We start from the raw sequence: 22,433 nt of genomic DNA, 5'->3' as shown, positions 1-22,433 counted from the left end.
TCATCCTGTGAAATGGGTTGACTCCACGGCGTGGCCAGGCACTGTGCCTAACCTGGAGCAGGTGGCAAGCCCTGTAGCCCACAGCCCTCTGTTGTGTGCAATAGGTGCTGGTCACAAGGCCTGGTCAACTGCCAGGCCCTGCACAGAACCCCTCAGTTGTTAACCCTCACAGGCTGTTTTTTCCATTCTTTTCGGATTCATGAGTCCTTTCACATTATTTCTGAACCTGCTCCACAACCTATGATGCACACCTTGAGGGGTCCACAAACTTTGCTTCAGATGTGCAGAATCCACAAATGAGCCAACATAGGTTCATGAAGTTTTCCTTTGGTTCACAGTCCCTCGCCTATGAATATTGTACTGGGTTTGAAGCTACCTGCCAGAATTCCTGGATCTTGGAGGCCATGGTGAGAACCCAGAACCCAGTTGCAGGGTCCGCAGACCCCACACCAAAATGAGTCGGTTGTTTTCACAGCTGGTGAATTTTGGACCCCCTCTATGCCTGAGCCTGTGGGTCAGGTTGTACTCACCTTCCTTCCTTATACACCCTTTCTTTTTTTAGGATGCAGAGATCAAGTCCTTGTGTCCTTTAATGGGATCCATAACATTTTCCCCACATTTTTTGTTGCCAGACAATTAGTTGGCTTAGGTTCCTTAGACCAGATTTTCGGTTCATGGACCAAGAGAGACAAGGGGAGAAAAAGCTCCCTCGTCCAATCAGTTTTCAGTATTTTGTTTTTTAATTTGTGGGTTCTGGAGATCCCAGGATACTGGTTTTGTGAAGCTCTGTGAAGTAATTTGTAAATGGCACCAGAACCCCAAGATGGTGATGTAAGACCATATTGCTAAAATAGTGTACAATGGTTAGTGCCAGTAGAATTATGTGATTCTCTGGTTGCAACGTTTAATGTATAATTATGGGCTTACTGCATTTGCCACATAATTTCGCACATAATTTGCAAATTTCAGCACAAAATAGTCTTTCTCAAGTATATCACAGCTATACTGCCAGATGATTTGCCACATAATGCCAGATAATGTGCTTCTTCATGCTGTGTAATTTGGATAACCCAGATGCATAATGTTGTGCTCCATTGCTGCATAATACGACTAGTGGCCTTGACAATGGTAAACCTCTGCAGAATGTGATGAAATCCATATTATACTGGGAATGGTGGGATATTTTCCTTATTTCACAGTTCACTGTGAATTGTGGGTCTTTATACCACTGCATTTTGTGCAATAAAAATGCCCATTGCTGGCACTGCGACTGCCCTCCTTTCTCTCTAATCGCTCATTCTCTGTGTTCTGTTTCTCAGCACTTTCATTTTCAACCTCCTTTTATAAGTATTTCACACCAGGCTTTATGCATGTTTTTCTAATCTCCAACTGCCTCACATCTATCAGTAGCTGAGGATTCCGACATCTATCATCTTGAATTCATCCAGCAAACACCGCCCCCTTTTTAACATACCCCAAATTGTGTGCTACCTGACTTTCCCTCATTTCGTCTATGTTAGCGCTCTATCCATTCCATGAATATTCATTCATTCAGAGAACTTTATTTCGATCACTGTGGATCATAAAAGTACAGACACGCATAACAACCAACATCACACATATACTTAAAAGTACAAATATAAATAACAATAAATAAGGCTATGCACTCCATGATGCTATGTATAATACTCCTGGGCTAACCTCAAGAAATAACATAAATGTTAAAACAATCAAGTACGATCCTGTTAAAAGCAATATCAACTGCTATGTTAAAACCTTTTTTAATATTCATATTTTAGAGCAGATGAGAAGAGTGTTCACGGAAACCCATTCTCAACTGGGGATGACACTGTTTACTTTACCGTCGTGGATTCAGAGGGCAATGCCTGTTCCTTCATAAACAGCATCTACAAGAATTTTGGCACCGGTCTAGTTCCTGCTGGCTGTGGGTTTGCATTGCATGTAAGTTCAAAGATTTAAAGGTAGGTTTACATTGCGTGTAAATACAGCTGTGGTTCAGGTACGTTTGCGGCTGCATATATACAAACGCCTGTTTTTAAGTTGCAATGCTCCTTGCATTAAACAAATACATTTGTATTGAATTGCAACTTCCTTGTAAGGTCATGCCATTTCGATATATTGTAGTGAATCAGTTCTTCACTCAGCTCTGTCAATGTCCAATTTATGTATCACTTGAGCTGATCTTCAAGAAAAGAGAATTTCGAGCTTCTCCACACTAAGAGGATTCAACATATAAATTGCCATAAACAAATACCTTTTTTCTCATTTTTTGAAATAAAGTTCTTTTCAGTTGACAGCATATTGCAGTTGCCTGCACAATCATTCCACTTTTATATGTATATGCGCAGTCAATGCAACCCTTAAGTGGAAAAACAAAGCATTATATGCCGCCCAATTACTGCACATCGACCTGATGTATCAAAGGGTCTCAAGGATACTTCTAACAGCAGATTTCTCACCTTCAGAATATCCCCAGCTGTCAGACAGGCCCCAGCCACTTTTACAGCAATTGTCCCAAATGCAGATAGCTACCGCCATGTGGCTCCACGGTGACCCCATTCCGACCCAGAACTGACAGAGCAGTACCGTATAAAGCTCTACCCCAGTGCACTGCCGCCCCTCTCCGCAACTTCCAACAGATGCTGAGCTTTGCTCCCAACTTTGTCTTTCAACGACTTTTGACTTTACTTCAGACAGAGTGCCAGGTATAATGTCTCTCCCAAACAATCACAGGATTCAAGCAGTGCTGTGACTGCAGGAAGCAGATGTTAGTCACTGACCTGCACAGTGAGTGTCTTCTGTTTTTGGGCTCACATCACAATTTTAAGTTGGGTGATAAATGTGCTCTCAAGCGCCCAAAGGTTCACCCCGGAATCAGGAGGTGGAACTCTACATCATCGATTATTCGAAGAGGATAGTGGTCAACACATACGTCTCACTACAATTGTCTGTGTCGCAGGAAACCCTGTTCAAGGAGCTGGTCCTTCATGAAGTCGTGTACCTGCTTAAAGTCATCTGGTAACTCAAAGTCAAAGATGCATCATAAGATCAAACAAGCATTGGAAATGCAATAGGTCTCGCAATAACGCGAGTCTGAACTATTAGCATTGTAAATGATAATGCCCTTTATTTTTGCGTTCTGGTTTTTGGAACATAAATAAAAGGCTTTGTCATTTACAAGGCCTATAGCTTAAATTTGCGTTAAAACGAGACCTATTGCATTGCAATGGTGGTGGTGCTGCTGAGTTTTCTCTGAATCTGCACCCACAATCTGCACTCTGAATCTGCACTCTGAATCTGCACTCTGAATCTGCACTCTGAATCTGCACTCTGAATCTGCACCCACAATCTGCACCCACAATCTGCACCCACAATCTGCACCCACAATCTGCACTCTGAATCTACACTCACAATCTGCACTCTGAATCTGCACCCACAATCTGCACTCTGAATCTGCACCCTCAATCTGCACCCACAATCTGCACCCACAATCTGCACCCACAATCTGCACCCTGAATCTGCACCCTGAATCTACACCCTGAATCTGCACCCTGAATCTGCACTCTGAATCTGCACCCACAATCTGCACCCACAATCTGCACCCACAATCTGCACCTACAATCTGCACTCTGAATCTGCACCCACAATCTGCACTCTAAATCTACACCCACAATCTGCACTCTGAATCTGCACCCACAATCTGCACTCTGAATCTGCACCCACAATCTGCACCCACAATCTGCACTCTGAATCTGCACCCACAATCTGCACTCTGAATCTGCACCCACAATCTGCACCCACAATCTGCACTCTGAATCTGCACCCACAATCTGCACCCACAATCTGCACCCACAATCTGCACCCACAATCTGCACTCTGAATCTGCACTCTGAATCTGCACCCACAATCTGCACCCACAATCTGCACCCACAATGTGTGAGTGGCGTTGCGTGTGTGAGTGGCGTTGCGTGGATGAGTGGGGTTGCGTGGATGAGTGGGGTTGCGTGTGTGAGTGGCGTTGCGTAAGTGAGTGGCGTTGCGTGTGTGAGTGGCGTTGCGTGTGTGAGTGGCGTTGCATGTGTGAGTGGCGTTGCGTGTGTGAGTGGCGTTGCATGTGTGAGTGGCGTTGCATGTGTGAGTGGCGTTGCATGTGTGAGTGGCGTTGCATGTGTGAGTGGCAACGTGAGTGGCGTGAGTGGCGTTGCGTGTGTGAGTGGCGTTGCGTGTGTGAGTGGCGTTGCGTGTGTGAGTGGGGTTGCGTGGATGAGTGGGGGTGCGTGAATGAGTGGGGTTGCGTGGATGAGTGGGGTTGCGTGGATGAGTTGCGTTGCGTGTGTGAATGGTGTTGCTTGGGTGAGTGGCGTTGCGTGGGTGAGTGTGGTGTTGCGTGGATGATAGTGGGCTTGCGTGGGTGTGAGTGGCGTTGAGTGTGTGAGTGGCGTTGCATGTGTGAGTGGCGTTGCGTGTGTGAGTGGCGTTGCGTGTGTGAGTGGCGTTGCGTGTGTGAGTGGCGTTGCGTGTGTGAGTGGCATTGCGTGTGGCGTTGCGTGGGTGAGTGGCGTTGCGTGGATGAGTGACGTTGCGTGGGTGAGTGGCGTTGCGTGTGTGAGTGGCGTTGCGTGTGTGAGTGGCGTTGCGTGGATGAGTGGGGTTGCGTGGATGAGTGGGGTTGCGTGGATGAGTTGCGTTGCGTGTGTGAGTGGTGTTGCTTGGCTGAGTGGCGTTGCGTGGGTGAGTGTGGTGTTGCGTGGATGATAGTGGGCTTGCGTGGGTGTGAGTGGCGTTGCGTGTCTGTAAGTGTTGCTGTGTGGGTGAAAGTGGCACAGAGCCTTTGATGTGGCCTGGCGCAGGAGAAATGCTGCTGCTGCTAATTAAATACAAGAGCGGCCGGGAAGCGGCCGGGAAACACAAGTACGGCCGGCCACATAATTAGGGGAGGAGAAGCCGCACAGCACACGCTGGGAGAAGCCCTTTGATGTGCTGTGCGGCCGCGATGCGCGCTCTGTGCTGGGGGAGGGGGGAGGGCCATTAGCCTGAACTCGCGGCAAGATCAAACGAAGGGTGGGAGGGACATTGAGGAACAGATGGCCATGAAAGTGAATGGGCCAAAAGCGCGTGCCTGTGGCCACGTGCACTCGAAGAAAACGCCACGAAAAAATGCGGTGGTTTGACAATCAGTTCGAGCACTTGAATTCTCGCCATTTCCCATTCCTTCGGAATGGTAAAGGACGAGACCTAAAAATCCATGTGGGACTTGACCCTATCCCGCCATGTGAAATCAGGTGAGAATCAGTGAGGATGTGAATCGAAAGATCATACCTCACAAGCATTTTCTGATAAGGATCTGGACCTGCTACCCTTGCATGCGTCAAATTTCCTGGCCTGTCTTCAACCTTGCAGCAAATAGCGGCCTTTAAGGAGGCCATGCTGTAGCTTAGCGCTTTCTGATGCTTCTGACATTCTCTGGCATGCCTTTTGGTTCTCTGATTAATATTGGCCCCCGGTTGGACTGCTGCCTCGGGACCTTCCTCTCCATCAACTGACCTGGTGGGACCTATTCCTGGGGCCATTGTCCACGCCAGTCCCTTCTGTGCCACTGCTGATGCCGATTCCACTGGAGCAGGCTCACAATGAGACTCTTGAGGCCTATGTCATTCTACAAGATTATAAAATGCAACCAGTCAGTGTGCAGCCAGATCCGAAATCTTGGCCCAAGCCTCAGTAGTCATACTATCAGATTTTAGAGACCTTAATAGAATCTGACTCTGATGCTGTTAAGGGTATGTAAAATGTTCTCTATGACACTGATGATGATGAGGAGGGGGAGGAAGAGGAGGAGGCAGACAACTTTCTTCAGCCTTATTATACTGATGACGGACTATACCTGGATTTGCAAAATGTCAGTGGACTGGATACATCTCCATACACTGAACTGGGCTAAACATGTCCTGGCTAGGGCACCACAGACCATGTTGGCACCAGTGTAGTGCTTTGAAGGCATGCCTGGATGAGATCAAACATCTCAAATGCCCCAGTTTCCTTGATAGACATGCCCTTTGCCAACTCGAGATTGTTTGGAGGAAAGGCTGATTCTATGCTCGAACAATTTAAGGACAGTCGAGCCACAGTATGATCCTGGGGGTTCTTGTCTCCTGCAAAGCAGTTCCACCAGCAGTACAGGAAATGTAGGTGTCATTTCAGGGCACCAGATTAAAGACAACACCTACCCTCCCAACCTGTGAAGCTACAGCAGGCCCAGCCCTTTTGGAGCAGAAATCGTGGTAGTGGCTGAGGCCAACTGCACCAGAAGAGACCGCTCTCCTCTAACTCTTCCTTCTGTGCTGCATTGACTATCAGACTGTTTAAACTTGTCCTTGCTAGTCAAGCCAAAATATTCTGTTTATTGTGGGATAAATCCCCTAAAACCATACCTATTTTGCCATCGTCGAGTGACCAGTCATATGGTCACTCGGCGATGGCAAAATAGGCTAAGAGATCTGAAGTGGTTAACTGAATAATTGAGGGACACAAAAAAGAAAAAAATATGTTTTTTCTTGTCCAAACTTTATTGATCACTATAAATGAATTTCTGTACAATCAAAGTGTTTTGTAAGATCACTGCTGTGGTTGTTTGACAATATTTATTCACAATTATTGTTTGAATGTTTTGAGATATTGTTTTTTGGAACACATTTATGTAAATTGTTTTTGATAGCTTTTTTGATTGAATATCAAAATATTTTTGAATGCTGTTGTGAAATATTGATGTTTTTACATTCTCTGCACACAAATGTATGACATTTATATCAAATCATATCAAGTAAAAGAGGTATAAATAAATATACCAAGATAAACAAATACAAGGTGTTTGTCTTATAGAATTAATTTTTGAAATAATTAAGAGGGGTAGGCTATTTCCCGTGAGTGTAGGGCTTCTCCATTATAGCATTATGTGTCACCAAAATACTTCAGAAGATGTAACAGGATGACTTCCAGATCCAACGACTACTTCAACTTTACAGTTGTTTTTTTAAATTGCTGCTCACTTACCTTCTTTTATGGTTGAAAAACCGAAAAAGATTGTATTGATTGGTTAATATCCAGATCCAACGACTCCCCCCACTTTATACCGTTGCTTTGTGTATGCAACCCAAATCTCTTTGGTACTGCATAAGTGCAGAGGTCACATGTTAAGCTCATCTTCTCTACCTCTGTTTGAACTCTGGGCTTATGTATCAGCTTTTTTTTTTTACCCTTCTTGTATATCATTTCCCCATTCAAATTCTTTCCAATACGAGGAGGGATTTGGGTTGGCAAAAACCCTGTGTCAAGGCGCTTTTTCCCATTAACTAGATCGATGAATGAAATATAATGCAAAAAATGTTCTGGAATGTACATGGCATTAATAGCCATTTGTTGAAATCTGAGTGTATTTGTAACATGTTTGAAACATCCGCGTAGAGGGAATTACAATTATGATCTGTGTATATATAATCAGTGACAATGCTAATCGATATTGACTATGAAAGAGAATTTCGATCATTAGGACTAGATCATTAATTGCACATTTTGACTGATGTAAGTAATTGCTTCATCAGACATTAACTGTTAAAGTGATTAATAAAGCAGTCACTTTCAGTGAATGCTATAAATATATAATGTAACGATTGGTGGAAAAAGATGTAGTAATTAAGAAAAACTCTTACTTATTTTTAATTACTAGAGCTAAGCATATAACTTGTCACGTGATCCTGACAAAGCAAATGGAGATAATTGAAATAGTAGCTTTCAAATTTTCCACTGGCTTACTTCTCAACACAATTCAAAATTGTTGGTAATTTTTGAGCAGCAGATGCAAATATGCTGCAGACCTCCTTTCCTTCAGAAAAGGACTGAAGACTTGGTTGTTCACCCATTGAGCATCTCTCCGCTAACTTACAGGCAGTACATAGCGCCAGGACACCTTAGGGTAACCGCAGCGCTCTACAAATTCAATTAACATAACATATCTGAATACATTTTGTAATTTTCTGCAATTATGTGGAGCATTTTAACAGCACCCTGGAAAGGTGAGAATGATTGATGGATTACATCACCTAATACAGTTTGTGTGATCCTGACACAGGTCAATGTGCAATTTACCCAAACTCAAAAAGTTAGCTGCCTTCAAAATCTGTTTGGGCCCAATTTCACATTTACCGTGAAGAAAGTTTCTAAATAATCAGTCAGTCTGACCACTAAGTACACAGTTAAGGTTCCTAGATTGTTAATTTCGTACCACTGGAAGTCTTTTGAATCCAAGGTCATGAAAGTACCTCCCTTCAGTTGAGGGAGATACTATTTGGTAATAGTTATTAAACATTGATACTATTTTTTTTTTCAGAACCGAGGCTTTGGTTTCTCTCTGTCACCTAGCCACCCCAACTGTCTGTTACCAGGGAAACGTCCATTCCACACCCTCATTCCTGCTATGGCAACCGATGCAGACACTGATCAGCTTTTGTGCGCCTTTGGAGTCATGGGGGGCTTCATGCAGCCTCAAGGACACGTGCAGGTAAGAAAACACATTTCAAAGTGTATAATATTATCAATGGCATGGAAGACAGACTGCATGTTTTTCCATTTAATTTGCAGTGCGAGATGATATTGTAACCTGACATGGTTCACTCAGCTTTTCATCCCACTCAAGGTGATAACATGGCGGCCGGAAAGTTGGTACAAAACAACCATTTGGGTTGGGAAATACTTACATTTCCTATATACAAAAGGGCAAAGGGCCAGATGTATCAAGCTAAATTGCGATTGCAAACGCTGAAATGTGAAGAATTTCAGCGTTTGCGATCGCAATTTAGCTGTGTTCAATGTAGGAAAGAAAAACCTACTCGCAAAATAAGGAATCACAAAATTTGCGATTCCCTATTTTGCGCATGCATTTAGAGAATCACAATTTGCGATTCCCTAAATGCTATTCTAGTATCCATCGTAAATTACGATATTGCTGTAAGGAATCGCAAATTACCACCAACTTCAAGTTGGTGGTAATTTGCATTTTCCTCGGAAAAAGCACTTTTTAGCTTTTTTACTAAGTGCCATGGGCATGTATGTGCGCCACATGTGCACGCATGCACATTTCAGAGGTACAACAGGGTGTTCTTTTGGCACCCTTGCACCCTTGAAATTCCATACGCAATTTGTGACTACCTATTGGGTACTCGCAAATTACGCATGCAATTCCCATCCATTCCTATGGGCTTCTTGGCCCATAGGAATGAATGAGAAGGGATTCCTTAATTGCGAATTGCAATTTGCAATGCGCAATTAAGGAATATTTAGGAATCGCAAAAATGATTGCGATTACTACCTACATAGCATTTTGCGAGTCCCTAATAGCGATTCTCTAAAAATCGCTATTAAGGACTCTCAAACTGCTACAATGATACATCTACACCAAAATCTGTAAATGCAACTACCAAGAACATTTTTAATACCCAAATGTATGTACCATGGTGGAATTAGCTTATCAGATAAGCCGAACTTCAACTTGCTGACAACACGCCCTCTCAGAAGCACCAGCCTTTGCTTGATAATGTATTTAGTACCAGTTGTAGAACCAACTATCGAACAACATGTTGTTTTCTACAGTTTAAAGTGTTCTTTGCACATAGAAGATCAAACTGTTATTAAGGGTAGTCAGCCATGACCGTTTTTTGCAAATACCACTTCATCCCTCTTGCACGGTCCTTACTACTTGAGGACAGGATCATGTTTGGGAATCGGACAAACCAACTTGACCATCACTTTGATACATTTCCTAGCCCCTCCCTTCCCTGGATATACCCAGAGTGGCTCTTCAGTCAAGACTTCTTATTTGTGGGACATTCTAAGGGTCAGACGCTTCGCTAAAGCCACATGTATCTTTTGTTCTTGATATCTACCTAAGCTTCCTTTCTGTTTTAGATTTTCGTTCAGTTTTGACTGAGGAGATGTCTATTATTATGAAGAGTTCAAGCAAGGGAACCCAATCTTTTGAGTTAAAGCCCAAATGGGAGTACTTGCTATCACACAGTGGTGACAGGCACTACTTCAAACCATGAGCATCTGGTAAGGCCCAATCATATTGGATGGGCAGTGAGCGGAAGAGGAGGAGCAGGTGCAGAAAGGGGTCTTTACTTTCCTTCCTCCTGAATATTAATGATGGTTGATTTCTGGAATCCTTGCGACCAGATTATTTTCCTGTGCCAGATTTATCCGTCCAACAATGGTTCAATACGTAAGGTGATTATGGTTGAAATATTTGCGATTAAGTGCAATTAGAGTAGAGTAATAGTATCGCTACTCACTATGATATTAATATATATATAATATACCCATGTGCAAATGCAAGGCTGTGGCATATAGAAGTGACATATTGCAGTGTAAATAAATTAAGAGCCAAACTGGGAACCTAGACAGAGATGACTTTCCCCAAATGGAGCCTACCACACCCCAACCCACCTCTATTGTATCCATTTTACACAACGTTAATGTGGCTGTTTTTTTTTATTTGCATCCTCTGCAATGTTACAAGAATATTTTGTGTTTCCTACTTACCTGGATTAATCCGGTACATCAGATCAGTCTCAAGCATGTAAATATTTCTACTATTTTATTCAGATATTAAAATTTGCAAATACAAATAAACTACTATGTTTAGAACCAAAATGTTCGCACAATCTTTAAATCAATGCATCAGAAACTTTGATACAAGAATGATGATCAGAAGGAATTTGGTTACATAGTATTGTAGTGTCGGCAAAGTATAAGGCATGCTCACAATCGCTACTTGTATTAATATGCTCCCACATGCATAAAAATCTTCCACGTAAAATAGCACCATTTTTAGGTTTTGCCTGCACAGCGCTTGCGCTTTGCTTGTGAAATCTATTATTTTTAATATAGATCTTAAAAGGGACTCAATTTCCTGGCTTTTCATTGGTTCCTGTGCTTGCCACTTACTTTTTCTTTTACTTACTTACTTTAAGTACTTTACAAATGCTTGTTCCTTATCTTTTCCTGCATTTACCAATGCTTGTTCCTCATCTTTTCAATTTCGGGTAGCCGAAATACTGTTAACATCTGTTTTGGTGGAACGAAATTTTCATAAGGTTTTGACTTTTGCTGCTTTTTCGTCTTGCAGCAGATTTATATAGCATAACTTAACACCCAGAGAGATTAAGTGATTTGCCCAAAATCACAGGATGTTGCTTCGCCGAGACTCGAAACGGGATCCCCAGTTCTCAAGTCAGCATCTCTGGCCACTGCACCACATCCTCTCCTCTCCCATGATACTTGTCAGGGAGCTCTTTCCTTCGTCTCGGACAGTGATTTATAAAAACAGCGTATTATCCATTACAGAGGCGAACCCAATGCATTACAAATACTCGTTTATTGAGACTCTCACCAAAGAGCCATGGAAGGGAATACTCAACTCAGTCATACAAACATTATTTCAGCTTGTTTGAGGATGGCAGGGCACCAAATTTGCCAGACTAAATGTCGTTGTCTTTAAGTAGCCAAAGGATCTGGCTGCCAAAGTTACTCCTGCCTCATTCTCACTGTATTTTGATAATGGTGGCTGTGCAATTCGTATATTTTAGAGTTAATCTAACTTTAAAGATGAGAAAAGTGTGTTGATCCTGAAAGAAAGAGAGGCAATGTATAGCGCCTTTATAAATGCGGAGCCCCGTTTTAAAAAAAGAAACAAAGAAAACAATGCATACAAGGTTTTACATTATACAGTGTATTTGTCCGCAAGTCACACAGTTTTGTTAATATTGTGGCAAAAGGATTCCTTATTTTTGTTCTGGTGTTAACACATCACTTTTTGCTTTTTGTTTCTGTTCTTTTATAGTTTTGAAAGTTGCCCAGGAATCCAGGAATCCTTGAACTTTGAAACTTGCAGTACTGCATAGTACCGCTATGATCAATATAACTTTCCTAGTTAAACTTTCCAAGTTAAATCTTAAGACAGAATGTAATACATTATTGCATGTTTGATCTTAGTAAAGCTTATTTAATTTCATTTACCTATAGCAGGGTGTACCAGTAATGGCTGAAATATTAATAATAAAATCTACAGTACTAGCATGAAAATATTTTTTTTTTTAGAGCTTTCAGAGCCTGGTTTGTAAAAGAAGGTTCCAAAAGAGAAAATAATTTGGGCAGTGTATCAAGAACACCCAAATCCAGGGAGAACCTTGGGCCTAATGTACACACCTATTTTGCAGTAGCAAACACTGTAAATTGCAAAACAGTCATGTTTTTTGTCTGCAAATAGGTTTTCACTATGTTCTAATCTGAATTTAGGGGCATATTATCAAGACAGGCGATAACATTATCGCCGTTTTAGTGGCAGAAAACTGCTGCTAAAACAGCGATAATGGGCTTGATAATATGCTCCATGGAATTCCAATTGAAGCCCATGTTAGATGTGAAGGACATCTAACATGGGCTTCAATGTTGCGAACCAACCTGTTTACTAACAGGCACATGCATCAATGTTGGCTTTTGCGATTTCTTAATTGCGATTTTTAAGGAATTGCAATTATGGAATCGCAAACGCCTATGCATGTAGAAATCTCTTAAAAAGTAGCAATTTCTAAACATTCCTTAATTGCGACTCGCAAATTGAGAGTCACAATTAAGGAGTACCTCCCCATTCATTCCTATGGGTCTAGAGGCCCATAGGAATGAATGGGAAGACATTCTCAATTTGCGATTCTCAATTAGAGAATCGCAAATGGAGAATGCAACTTTAAGGTTGCCAAGGTGTCAAAAGGACACCCTGTTGCACCTCTTAAATCTGCATAAGTACATCTTGCACACACTCATGCCCCAAGGGCATGTGGGTGTGTAAAATGGAACTTTGGTAATTTGCGCCCTCTAGTAGCGAAATCGCTACTTCAAAGTGGCTCTTGCATTGCATTTAAGGAATCTCAAAATGCGATTCCTTAAATGCAATCGCAATTTGAGAACTTGCAATTAATTGCGAATTCTCAAATTGCGAGGGCCTTGACCCTTGATGCATCGCAAAAGCTAATTTTACGATCGCAAACGGACGATTTTTGCGAATCGCACTGTTTGGGTCGCAAAAGGCTTTGATGCATGTGCCTGTAAATTCCACACTCGTCGCAAAAATACTGGCCTCAATTTGCCACCAGTATTTTGTGACCAGTTTCAGGAACATCAGGACACCTATTTCCTAGAATAAGATGCACTGCAATCAGTCCCCAATCCCTGTGCTGACGACTAAAGTGAGCAATGTAAGAAAGAGGTATTTTGTAGGTTATATATGTACTTACTTCTCTGTGCTGTTGGGTTGTTGGCAGTTTTGCCCATGTTTTTTCTTCTCTTTTGAAGGTTCTTCTTAACATGCTGGAGTTTGGAATGAATCCACAGCGAGCTGTTGATGCATCACGTTTTTACGTGGAGTACTCCAAAGAAGGTAAATTCATTGTAATAACAATTGGTGAATAAAAGAAACAAGCTCAATACTTCAAATAGGACCTTATTTTTGGAGCTGGGCACTCTTTATTAAATTTGCACCGCACTTCCTTTGCATCATGATCCTTTTAAGAATCCATACAATTTTACATAACACAAGCAAACAGACTAGAAAATGTAAACCTCACATTGTTGACATAATTCTATAACATAACCTTTTGGAAAGACCGTCTCCAAAAGCACTTTCTAGTTTTTTCAACTTCTCTGATGATATTTTGACCCTTTTGGGGACCCCTTAATGTTTAGTTAAAGGTTATGCTTTGCCGCTATATAGCTATCCAGAGTATGGCTTATTGAGTTATTCGAGGTTGGTAAAATGAGCACCTTTTAAATTTGCACCCTTTATTAATGGTAGACTTTTATATTATAAAATCCAGTTGTTGTTATTATTAATATTTATTTATAATCATGTAAGATTTATTTTCCTTGAGACATGAGTCAAACCCCAGTGGGTGAGCTCCCAAAGCCCCTCAAAGATGATTTCAGTTACTACTGTGCCATTGGGTACTAGGCATAGTAGGGGGTGTTGTTGGGGTCACTGGAAGTGAGAAGGGCTTCCTGTGGGTTTAAGGAGGATTAGTTAATGCTGAGAGAGATATTTCACTGAAAGGAGATATATTAAGTACAATCTCTGTCCAGTTAGTGCAGTTTTAAGAATGTAAATAAAGACATCCTCCAGGGTGCATTTATTTAAAAAAACATAGTCCCAGAGAACACCTCACTGAAAAGTACCACAGTTAGAACAAATAAGTCGTTCCAAAAACAATAATCTGAAATGTCTTTCTCGAGAAAAATTATATTTTGCATTTTGTTTTTATTTCAAAAAGGCCAAAATGCATCTGAACATTCTACAATAAAAAAGTAAAATAAACATCATGCTCAAAAAATTAAGAAACATTCCAAGATGGATTCCTTTTTTCAGGCATTTGTTATGGTGCAAATATGGCTTCAAGGGTCAAGCCACAGAGGCCACTTTTATTGTAACTGGAGCAACTTTAAAACTAGGACCTATAAGTAGGCGTTGTGTGGGATCCAGACTGGATTACAGAACCCAGGATGCAATGCAGAAGGACGGTAGACATTTTATTTAAGGCAATAAATACACTTTACATTCAGTTTTTTACATATTCAGATAACACAACTTTATGCACACGAAGATAGTGAAATGTAACTAGAATCACATGATTTTTTGCTGAATGACGGCACCATAAAATTAGGACCCACGTCTTATCTACCACCCAATGTATCTTCACACATTAAATTTGAGCAGGATAAATAGGTCTTGAAGCGTTGTTCAAAACTACAAGTGTATAAGGCGTGGTCAACATTTTCAGAGGCAGAGTTCTCCAAGATGAGTATGTCAGCTCCACACAAGAGTTGTGTCCCTGGATGGTAAGTTGGAAACCCTTACCAGTACCCTTGCTTTTGGGATATCTGAAAAGTGTAAGCTGTTTTAAGATGAGGGTGCTCGGTGTTAAGTCATGTTGGCTTATCGGTGTCACAAAGCAGGAGGCACAACTGTTTCTAAGGCAAAACAATACGCCATTTGTAAACTTTATAAAATATTTTATTTGGAGGTCTAGTGGAGTTATATGCTCAGGAGGAAGCTAAGACTTAATGGAGGTAGATTTGTTTGTTCAGCAGCCAAAGTGGGAATCACAGCACTTATCTAATGACATTTTACAGAGCTATGTTTTTGGTTGACGTTGGTTTCTCTTACCGACATGCTATAGACACTTTTTTAAATATCTTATTGTCCACAGTTCAACTTCTTCAAGGCAGGCTTTACAGTGTCTAATGTGCATTTTCAAAAGACTTACTCTATCTGGGTGCCTTCTTCATTCTGTGGTGCGAAAACACTCTTGCTAACTTCAAAGCCACTCAATGTTTAATCTAAACTGACACAGGTAGCTTTAAATCATCCCTAATGTTAACAACATTATTATATTGTATCTTATAACTGGTAGTGCTTTTATAAATATGTAAAATTGAAGAGATTGTTTACTGTAGTTTTGTAACTGGAATAAGCACACATCATTAAACAACTTGGCATCCAAATAGATCCTTGTAGAGCAAATTCTCATCCAATGGAACTCTGCTTCACTAACCTCATGACTGTGAATCTAGTTAACAAAAAGGATTTAAAATAAGGTAGTGCTGACCTTCAAGCAGTCTGTCATAGCATAAATTTGATGTGAAGGAATTCGGTTACCAGGATCCTTGCATTAGCTCTTGGATATTGCAAGTTACCCGCAGGGAGCCACTCTATATGACTTGCTTACAAAGGTGGCTCCCTGGGACCTGTAGCCGTCGCTGGCTCTCCAGTCTTATAAACTTGTCTTCTGTATTCAGCTAAGGCAGAGGCTAATGGCAGCCTGCTCACTCCATGTCTGATGTGTCTGAAGCCAGTCAAAGCTTGTGCCTTGCACTGTCCATGGAGGGAGCACAATGTTAGTGAGCAACATGCCCTCTTGAGCTTAGGTACTCTGTTGAAGAGTGCTGGTTTTTTTTGCAGAAGAGTCCCTCTGTGGAGTGCTGTTTAAAGAGCTGTGAAAGTAATCTGCACTCATGCCCATCTTAGAAGTCTGAACATTTTTATTAACAAAAAGAAAAATAATACGTGAATCACAGCAGTCAATAGGCGGATCCCCATGCTCCCTGTGAGCCTAAGTACACATGTACCGAACTCAAGTTTATATTTTCATACGCAGGGCGCAAATGGAGATCATGTGAGGAAACTGAAACAAATACATTCTGCAGGGGCAGAAACTGAAATTATGGAAGAGTGCACACTCGACCTTCAAACTGATACACAAATGTCAATTTTCCAGCGCAAGCGATCCAAAAATTATTCTTATGCGATGCTAGGCTTGATAGTGAGGCTTTGCACATCAGGTGGGCATAGCTTGGTAGCACTGGTTTAGTACTGAGCAAGAACATGGCTGCCAATACTGCAGTTACTCTTAAGGCAATATTTCTGAATTCCGCAGAGGGATCTAATGGCTGGTCTTTCTCACGCTATGTTTTCTCGACTTCGGCAGAGTAACACTCTCCCCAGTAACCAAGGAAGTCTTACTTGGACCACAACCCAGTCTTCATGCAAACTCATCAGCTTGATGTCGCCCTCCATAGTTGTGATCGTTTAAAACCCTTTCCAGGTGGGTTTCACTTAAGGGAATTAGATTAGAGTCACATTCCTCCTCCTAACTGTGCAATATCAAATACAGTGCTGACATTTTCAAGGGCTATTAGATGGAGTGCCTTCCTTAGGCTCAGAGATGTCTAGCTCCTGGTGAGAATTTCAATTAACAAGTCTGGATGCAGCAAAATGGTTTAAGGAAGGTTCTCCAGATGCCTTACTCCAAGGCCCTGTGCTCCCCAAAGGCTGAACTGCTGCATTTTCTCCAATTCCTATTGTATACTACATGCCTTTTCAGTAATTTAAAGTTCTCCAATAGGTCATATTTCACCAACACAAACTGCGATTTTGAGCATGAACACACCATGGGTAGGGCTTTCCATTCTAAATAGTAAAATACACTACCTCCTTTTTAAATTACTTCACACAATTTTTCCACAACACCTTTTTCCCTCCTTAAACAGTTTTTTTGTTTTTCCACAAGTTTAATGTAAATATTTGTTTATTCTTTCATAATAGCAAAACACTGTTTTCCGTTACAGGGCACACTTGGAGGCGTGCTTACAGGGCTCCGAAGAGTGGTATCTGCTTAGTGTAAATGTAGTACTGCATTGCTAAAAAGAAGGCCTCAGCTCTTTCAATAAGAGGAGTAATTCTGTATTTTAATGCTTCTACTGATGAGGTGTTTGGGCAATAATGGCTTGGACACTGAAGACCTAATGTAATTTTTTCAGTTTTTTTAAGTGACAATATTTTGTTGCAGTTCTCAAACAGACACACCTTTAACCTGGAACATTAACCATGGAAATGTTTGCCTTAATATCCAGAGTCTCTGTTTCATCAGGGCTGGGGTAGGAAATGCAAAGGCACTTGTTTAATATCAGTAAATTGTGGGAGACTCGCTGGTTTTCTTTCACTTCAGAGTTACTGACATATGCCAACCACAGGACTGTAGGGAAGGTAAAAATAACGATATATTTCCCATTCCAAAGCAACCCCAGAGACCAGATGTTCGGAGGCACAATACCCTTGTCCTGATGGGTTGACCAGCAGACTTTTTTTTAAAAACTTATTTTTATTAGAGTACTGCATTATTTATCACTACAATTAGCACATTCTGCAATTCCCATATTCTGCCTATAGGGCCATTAGCAAGGCTTACATTGCAGCTTGCGTGGTGCACCAGGGTTTACTCACCTGGGTCATTTGTGTGCAGTAATGTTCATTATGGTCCAAATGCAGAAGTTACTGTCGGAGAACCATACAAAGAAAAAAACAAGCTATAACATCTCACAGCAGTGACTGGTGACAGTGGGCCCGATTCACAAAATCCGAACTTAAGTCTGTCTTAAGTCTGTCTTAAGTTTGTCTTAAGACAAACTTAAGACAAAATCCCAACTTCTGTGAATACCAAAAGTAGTAAGTTTAGGATTTTGTCTTAAGTTAGTTCTGTGAATCGGGCCCTATATTTGCTCTATATCATGATTAACGGATATAAGATTCATTCGCAGGGCCGGGTTTCTGCCTGCTATTCGAGGGCTAAGCAGAGTCTTTTTATATTACCAAAAATATGCAGTTTCCCAACTAATCCGGGAGGGGAAGGTGGCAAACTGTATTAATCCCGCTCTTTCTCTTGATGAGAGTAGGGGTTCCAGACATGCATAGGGGTTCAGGTTTGGTGGCAGATACCACATCCTGGTTCTTTAGAGAAACATATCAAAGCAATATAAAATCAACACAGATGTAGGAATTCAGTGATGCTTGCCCCGATTTCCTGGCCAGGAGGCAGGTCCTTCTGATGCACCTAGCCCTGCCAGTAACCACACATCAGTAGCAGTTAGTATACTCCATTGACAGTTTCAAAGATCACATGGTTATAATGACTGGGGGTGAGTGCTTGTATTGTCAACGCTCCGTTCATCATTTCCTTTGGTTTTTCTTTGTTCGCCATAAGTTGGCAGGGTATGCTCAGACTTGAGTCCCTTGCTCACTTTGCCACTGGATTCAAGCAAGCCGGGCTGAAGACGGCTGTCATGCCAGAAACCGGTCCTCAGTAGCTTGTTTCCGGTCCAGGGAAGGCATGGCTTGGCAGTTCGGGCTGGACTGTTCCCATGAGGCACAGGGTCAGACTGATTTGCATATGGCCATGTCTGAACTGGGTGGCAGAGTGGGCTAAAGAACGGTGATGGATTAAACCCAGATCAGTTGACTGGGGGTGAGTGCTTGTATTGTCAACGCTCCGTTCATCATTTCCTTTGGTTATTCTTTATAATGACCAATGGCCTGTTAGCAAACTTTTAACTTCTGGTGCCCTTTGAACACTGCCAGTTCTCAGCTGACAGTAATCCCTGGTGTTTAGTAGAGTGAATTGGACTTGTATACATTTGTATACATTTGGACGCCATGCCATTTGAGGAGAGGGAATAAGTGAAGACAATTGGAACATTACAATTTATTTTACTTTGTCTCACAGGCCTAAGGGTTGTGGCTGGGGTGAGTGGAGAGGAATTACAAAAAGGACATGGGTAGCCCCTTTCTCCCTCTGTACTGCTCTGCTCCCATTCCAGCTACAAGTGTTAGGATTGGCAGGTGGGGTGATCTGTGGAAGAGCTGTACACACTGACTATACTCACCCACACACCTTCAGTAGCGGGCTATAGAATTCTGATATGGAGCTCCTGATTTCCCTGCTACCATGGATTATTTTCAGTAAGTAGATACTTACCTGTGTGGAAGAAGAAAGTGCCTGCGTGCTTACTTGAAGTCTGAGCACGTTTATTAAGCAAAATAAAAGGTACAATATCATGGTGCAAAGTGTCAAGGGATACCACCTTTCGCATTGAACATCTAATACTAAGCAGCCACCCTCCAAGGATTTTTTTTAAAATAGATTTCTTTATAGCGACATGAAAGGGAATACATGTGGCAGAAACTGAAACTCTGATACTACTGCAGGTTTCAGGGCCGGACTGGCTACCGGGCGTTTTGGCATGCTGCCGAGCTGGGGGCTGATGTCACTGCAATGGGGGCTAATTTCGTTGAAGGAGACCTGCGTGTGCTTCGAAATAAACAAAGCAAAACTAATTTCGTTTAGCACACGCAGGTCCCCATCAACAAAATCAGTCCCCAGCTCGGCAGCATGCCAAAACGCCCGGTGCCCAGTCCTGCCCTGGCAGGTATACAGGCGTCTTGTGCGAGGAGTGCAAAAGACCTTGAGAGAAGACAGTGAACTATCTAATTAAGAAACGTAATCTTGTGTTGCCAAGCATGAGAGTGAGCTAAATACGTCAGAAGTGAGGCGGCCTGCGGCCGGCAAGCGGGGGCAAGATGGCCGCTGAGCTGTTGTAGAGGGTAGTCGCACCTACTCCCTCTCCCGACTCAAGAATGCTCACGCCGAATTAATGGATATGCTGCTTCTTCAAGGACTAGCCAAGAATCTGGAAGGAACGTACACTGGTGCTGAGCCCCGAGCAGTGAAGGCAATACTGGAATCCGTTTTTACAGCATTAGCGATACTTGGAAAGCACTGGTGGAGATTTTACATCGATCTACGTGAATCATTGAAGATGGCACATTGTTCTGGGACAATTCCGAAGGTGCCGACCTCAACCACAACTAAACGATTAACCCCCCAACCCCCAACAAACACTGCCTCGAAGGGTCAGAAATCTAAGAAATCGGATAAGGCTGACATAACCGACAAAGAGAAGGAAAAGATATCGGAATCAAAAGCGGTGAAATCCTTGAGCACGCCCGTGACCAGAACTCAGCAGCGGGGGTTACAACAGGGCGGCGGCGGCGCACAATCAAAAGAGACCAGGGGCTCACAGCAACCAAACCCCCCTGCAGCTAAAGATCTCAGACAGCCTACCATGTCCGAAGCATTTGCGGGCAAAACAGCAACCGGGGGCACAATGGCATCGATCAGGAGCCTGTCTGTCTCGGCAAACGCTGGAGTTCCACCCGACGGCCTCGAGGACGCAAGCGCTGAGGTTGCCCAGCAACAGGAGCTCCCGCAGCACACGCCTCCCGCGGAAGCGGCTCCCGAAGGCAGAGGCATGGTAACAGCAACGGCGGCGTGCAGGGGGGATTCAGAGGCGGCTCTGGAGGGCTTGGATGACATGGAGAAGCACAACAACTCGCAAATGATGGATGCCCTCTTACAGGTCGAAGAAGGACTTCCCATTGAGGGTAAGCAGAGGCAATTACAAGACGCAACCTGGGGCAGTCTGAAAAGCTTAGCAAGCCATGACTCGCAGCGGGAGCGAGGGGGGGTCAAAGGTGGGAGAGGTCGTTCCCCCGAGGGGGACAAGTTTTACTCACTAAATGAAGGCTCTGACTCATCCCAATTGAGTATGCAGGGAGAGGGGAGCTCTACAGAGATATCAACAGACTCAGAGGAAACCCATACCAGCGCTTCCAAGAGTAGGGGCACGCAAAAGAAAAGAAGATCAGTAATTAGACGGGACAGGGGCGGTTCATCATCTAGTGCTAACAAGAAACTACTGTGGGACTACACCGGTACCACTAGAGGCTACCAAGAAAACTATCTCGAAGAGGGAGCTGCAAGTAATGAGGGCTGCTCAACGCCGGGCGTAACACTAGATGCAATGTTTAACATGCTGAAACAGATGCACGCCGAGGCAAGGACAGAGAGTCGGAGGGCCAGACAAGACACGAAGAAAATCCAAGCAAGCATTAGGAAAATTAATACAAAATATGAGGAAGTAGAGGAGAGAGTGGGTCAAGTAGAGGATAGGACTGGCAGGCTTGAGGACGAGTTTTCAGACTGGCAGACACATAAAATGGAGCAGGGAAAGGTTGTGGAAGATCTAAAATGGAAGCTAGAAGATTTTGAGAATCGCCAGAGACGCAACAATGTGAGACTTCTTGGACTGGAGGAGGGGGTGGAAGGGCAGGATCCAAGAGGGTATGTGGTCAAATTGTTGAAAAGCGCATTCCTAGAGGCACAGTGGCAATGGGAGACTGAGGTTCAGAGAGCCCATAGATTCCCACTTATGCAGAAAAAGAGAAGAGGCGGTAATCAGGATACCCTGCCGAGGGCCATGCTAGTATTTCTAGGAAACTTTCTTGCGAGGCAAGAAATAATGGAAAATGCCAGGCCTGATAACAGGAAAACATATGATGGTTCCACTTTCTTCGCAAGACCTGACTTCTGTCATGTGACAGTTGAAAGGAGGTGGAAACTTAGGCAACTGATTACGCCTTTTCAGCAACAGGGTTCTGAGGCGTATTTAATGTTTCCTGCGAAACTGAAAGTCATTACGGGGGGCCAAACTAGAATGTTCTTCTCAGAAATTAAGGCAGGTGAATTCCTAGCGGAAATCACGGAGAATCGTAGGGGTAGAAATAACAGAGGAACTGAGCTAGCCAAGGTAACATTGTAACATAGGGACCTACTCGGGGCAGGTTAATTTATTCATGAGGGACGGCTAGTTACCTTGAAGAAGATTGTATTTGTAACACGAGGAGATGGGAAGGGAGGGGGAGCTGACACTGCAACAGAGAGCAGTCACACATAGGTCATGTTTGACCTATTTGCCTGTAGCAGGGGGGGTGGGGAAGGCAGGGGGAGGGGGAGGGGGGGAGTGGGGTGGAGGAGGGGGGTGCACGAGGGGACGGTGATGGTAGGTGGGTAACTACAGCACAAAAAAGAAGATACATGGTTATTTGCTGACATTAGTCACACTAGCAGGAGGGCGGAAGGAAT

At 42.9% G+C, this 22,433-nt stretch overlaps 1 protein-coding gene across 1 annotated transcript in view; it reads left to right on the top strand.

Moving 5' to 3' along the window:
* Positions 1-22,433, top strand: part of LOC144792825 (glutathione hydrolase-like YwrD proenzyme) — a 564,131-nt gene that overhangs the window by 521,250 nt on the left and 20,448 nt on the right. Inside the window, exons 9-11 of the mRNA XM_078668023.1 lie at positions 1,800-1,962; positions 8,405-8,575; positions 13,420-13,504. Coding sequence (XP_078524149.1) covers positions 1,800-1,962; positions 8,405-8,575; positions 13,420-13,504 — 419 coding nt within the window. The remainder of the gene's footprint in view (positions 1-1,799; positions 1,963-8,404; positions 8,576-13,419; positions 13,505-22,433) is intronic.

The sequence above is a fragment of the Lissotriton helveticus genome, chromosome 11 (genome assembly GCF_964261635.1).
Source record: "Lissotriton helveticus chromosome 11, aLisHel1.1, whole genome shotgun sequence".
Classification (NCBI taxonomy): Eukaryota; Metazoa; Chordata; class Amphibia; order Caudata; family Salamandridae; genus Lissotriton; species Lissotriton helveticus.
Note: the sequence above shows the minus strand (reverse complement) of the source record. Positions and strands in the feature narration are given on the sequence as shown.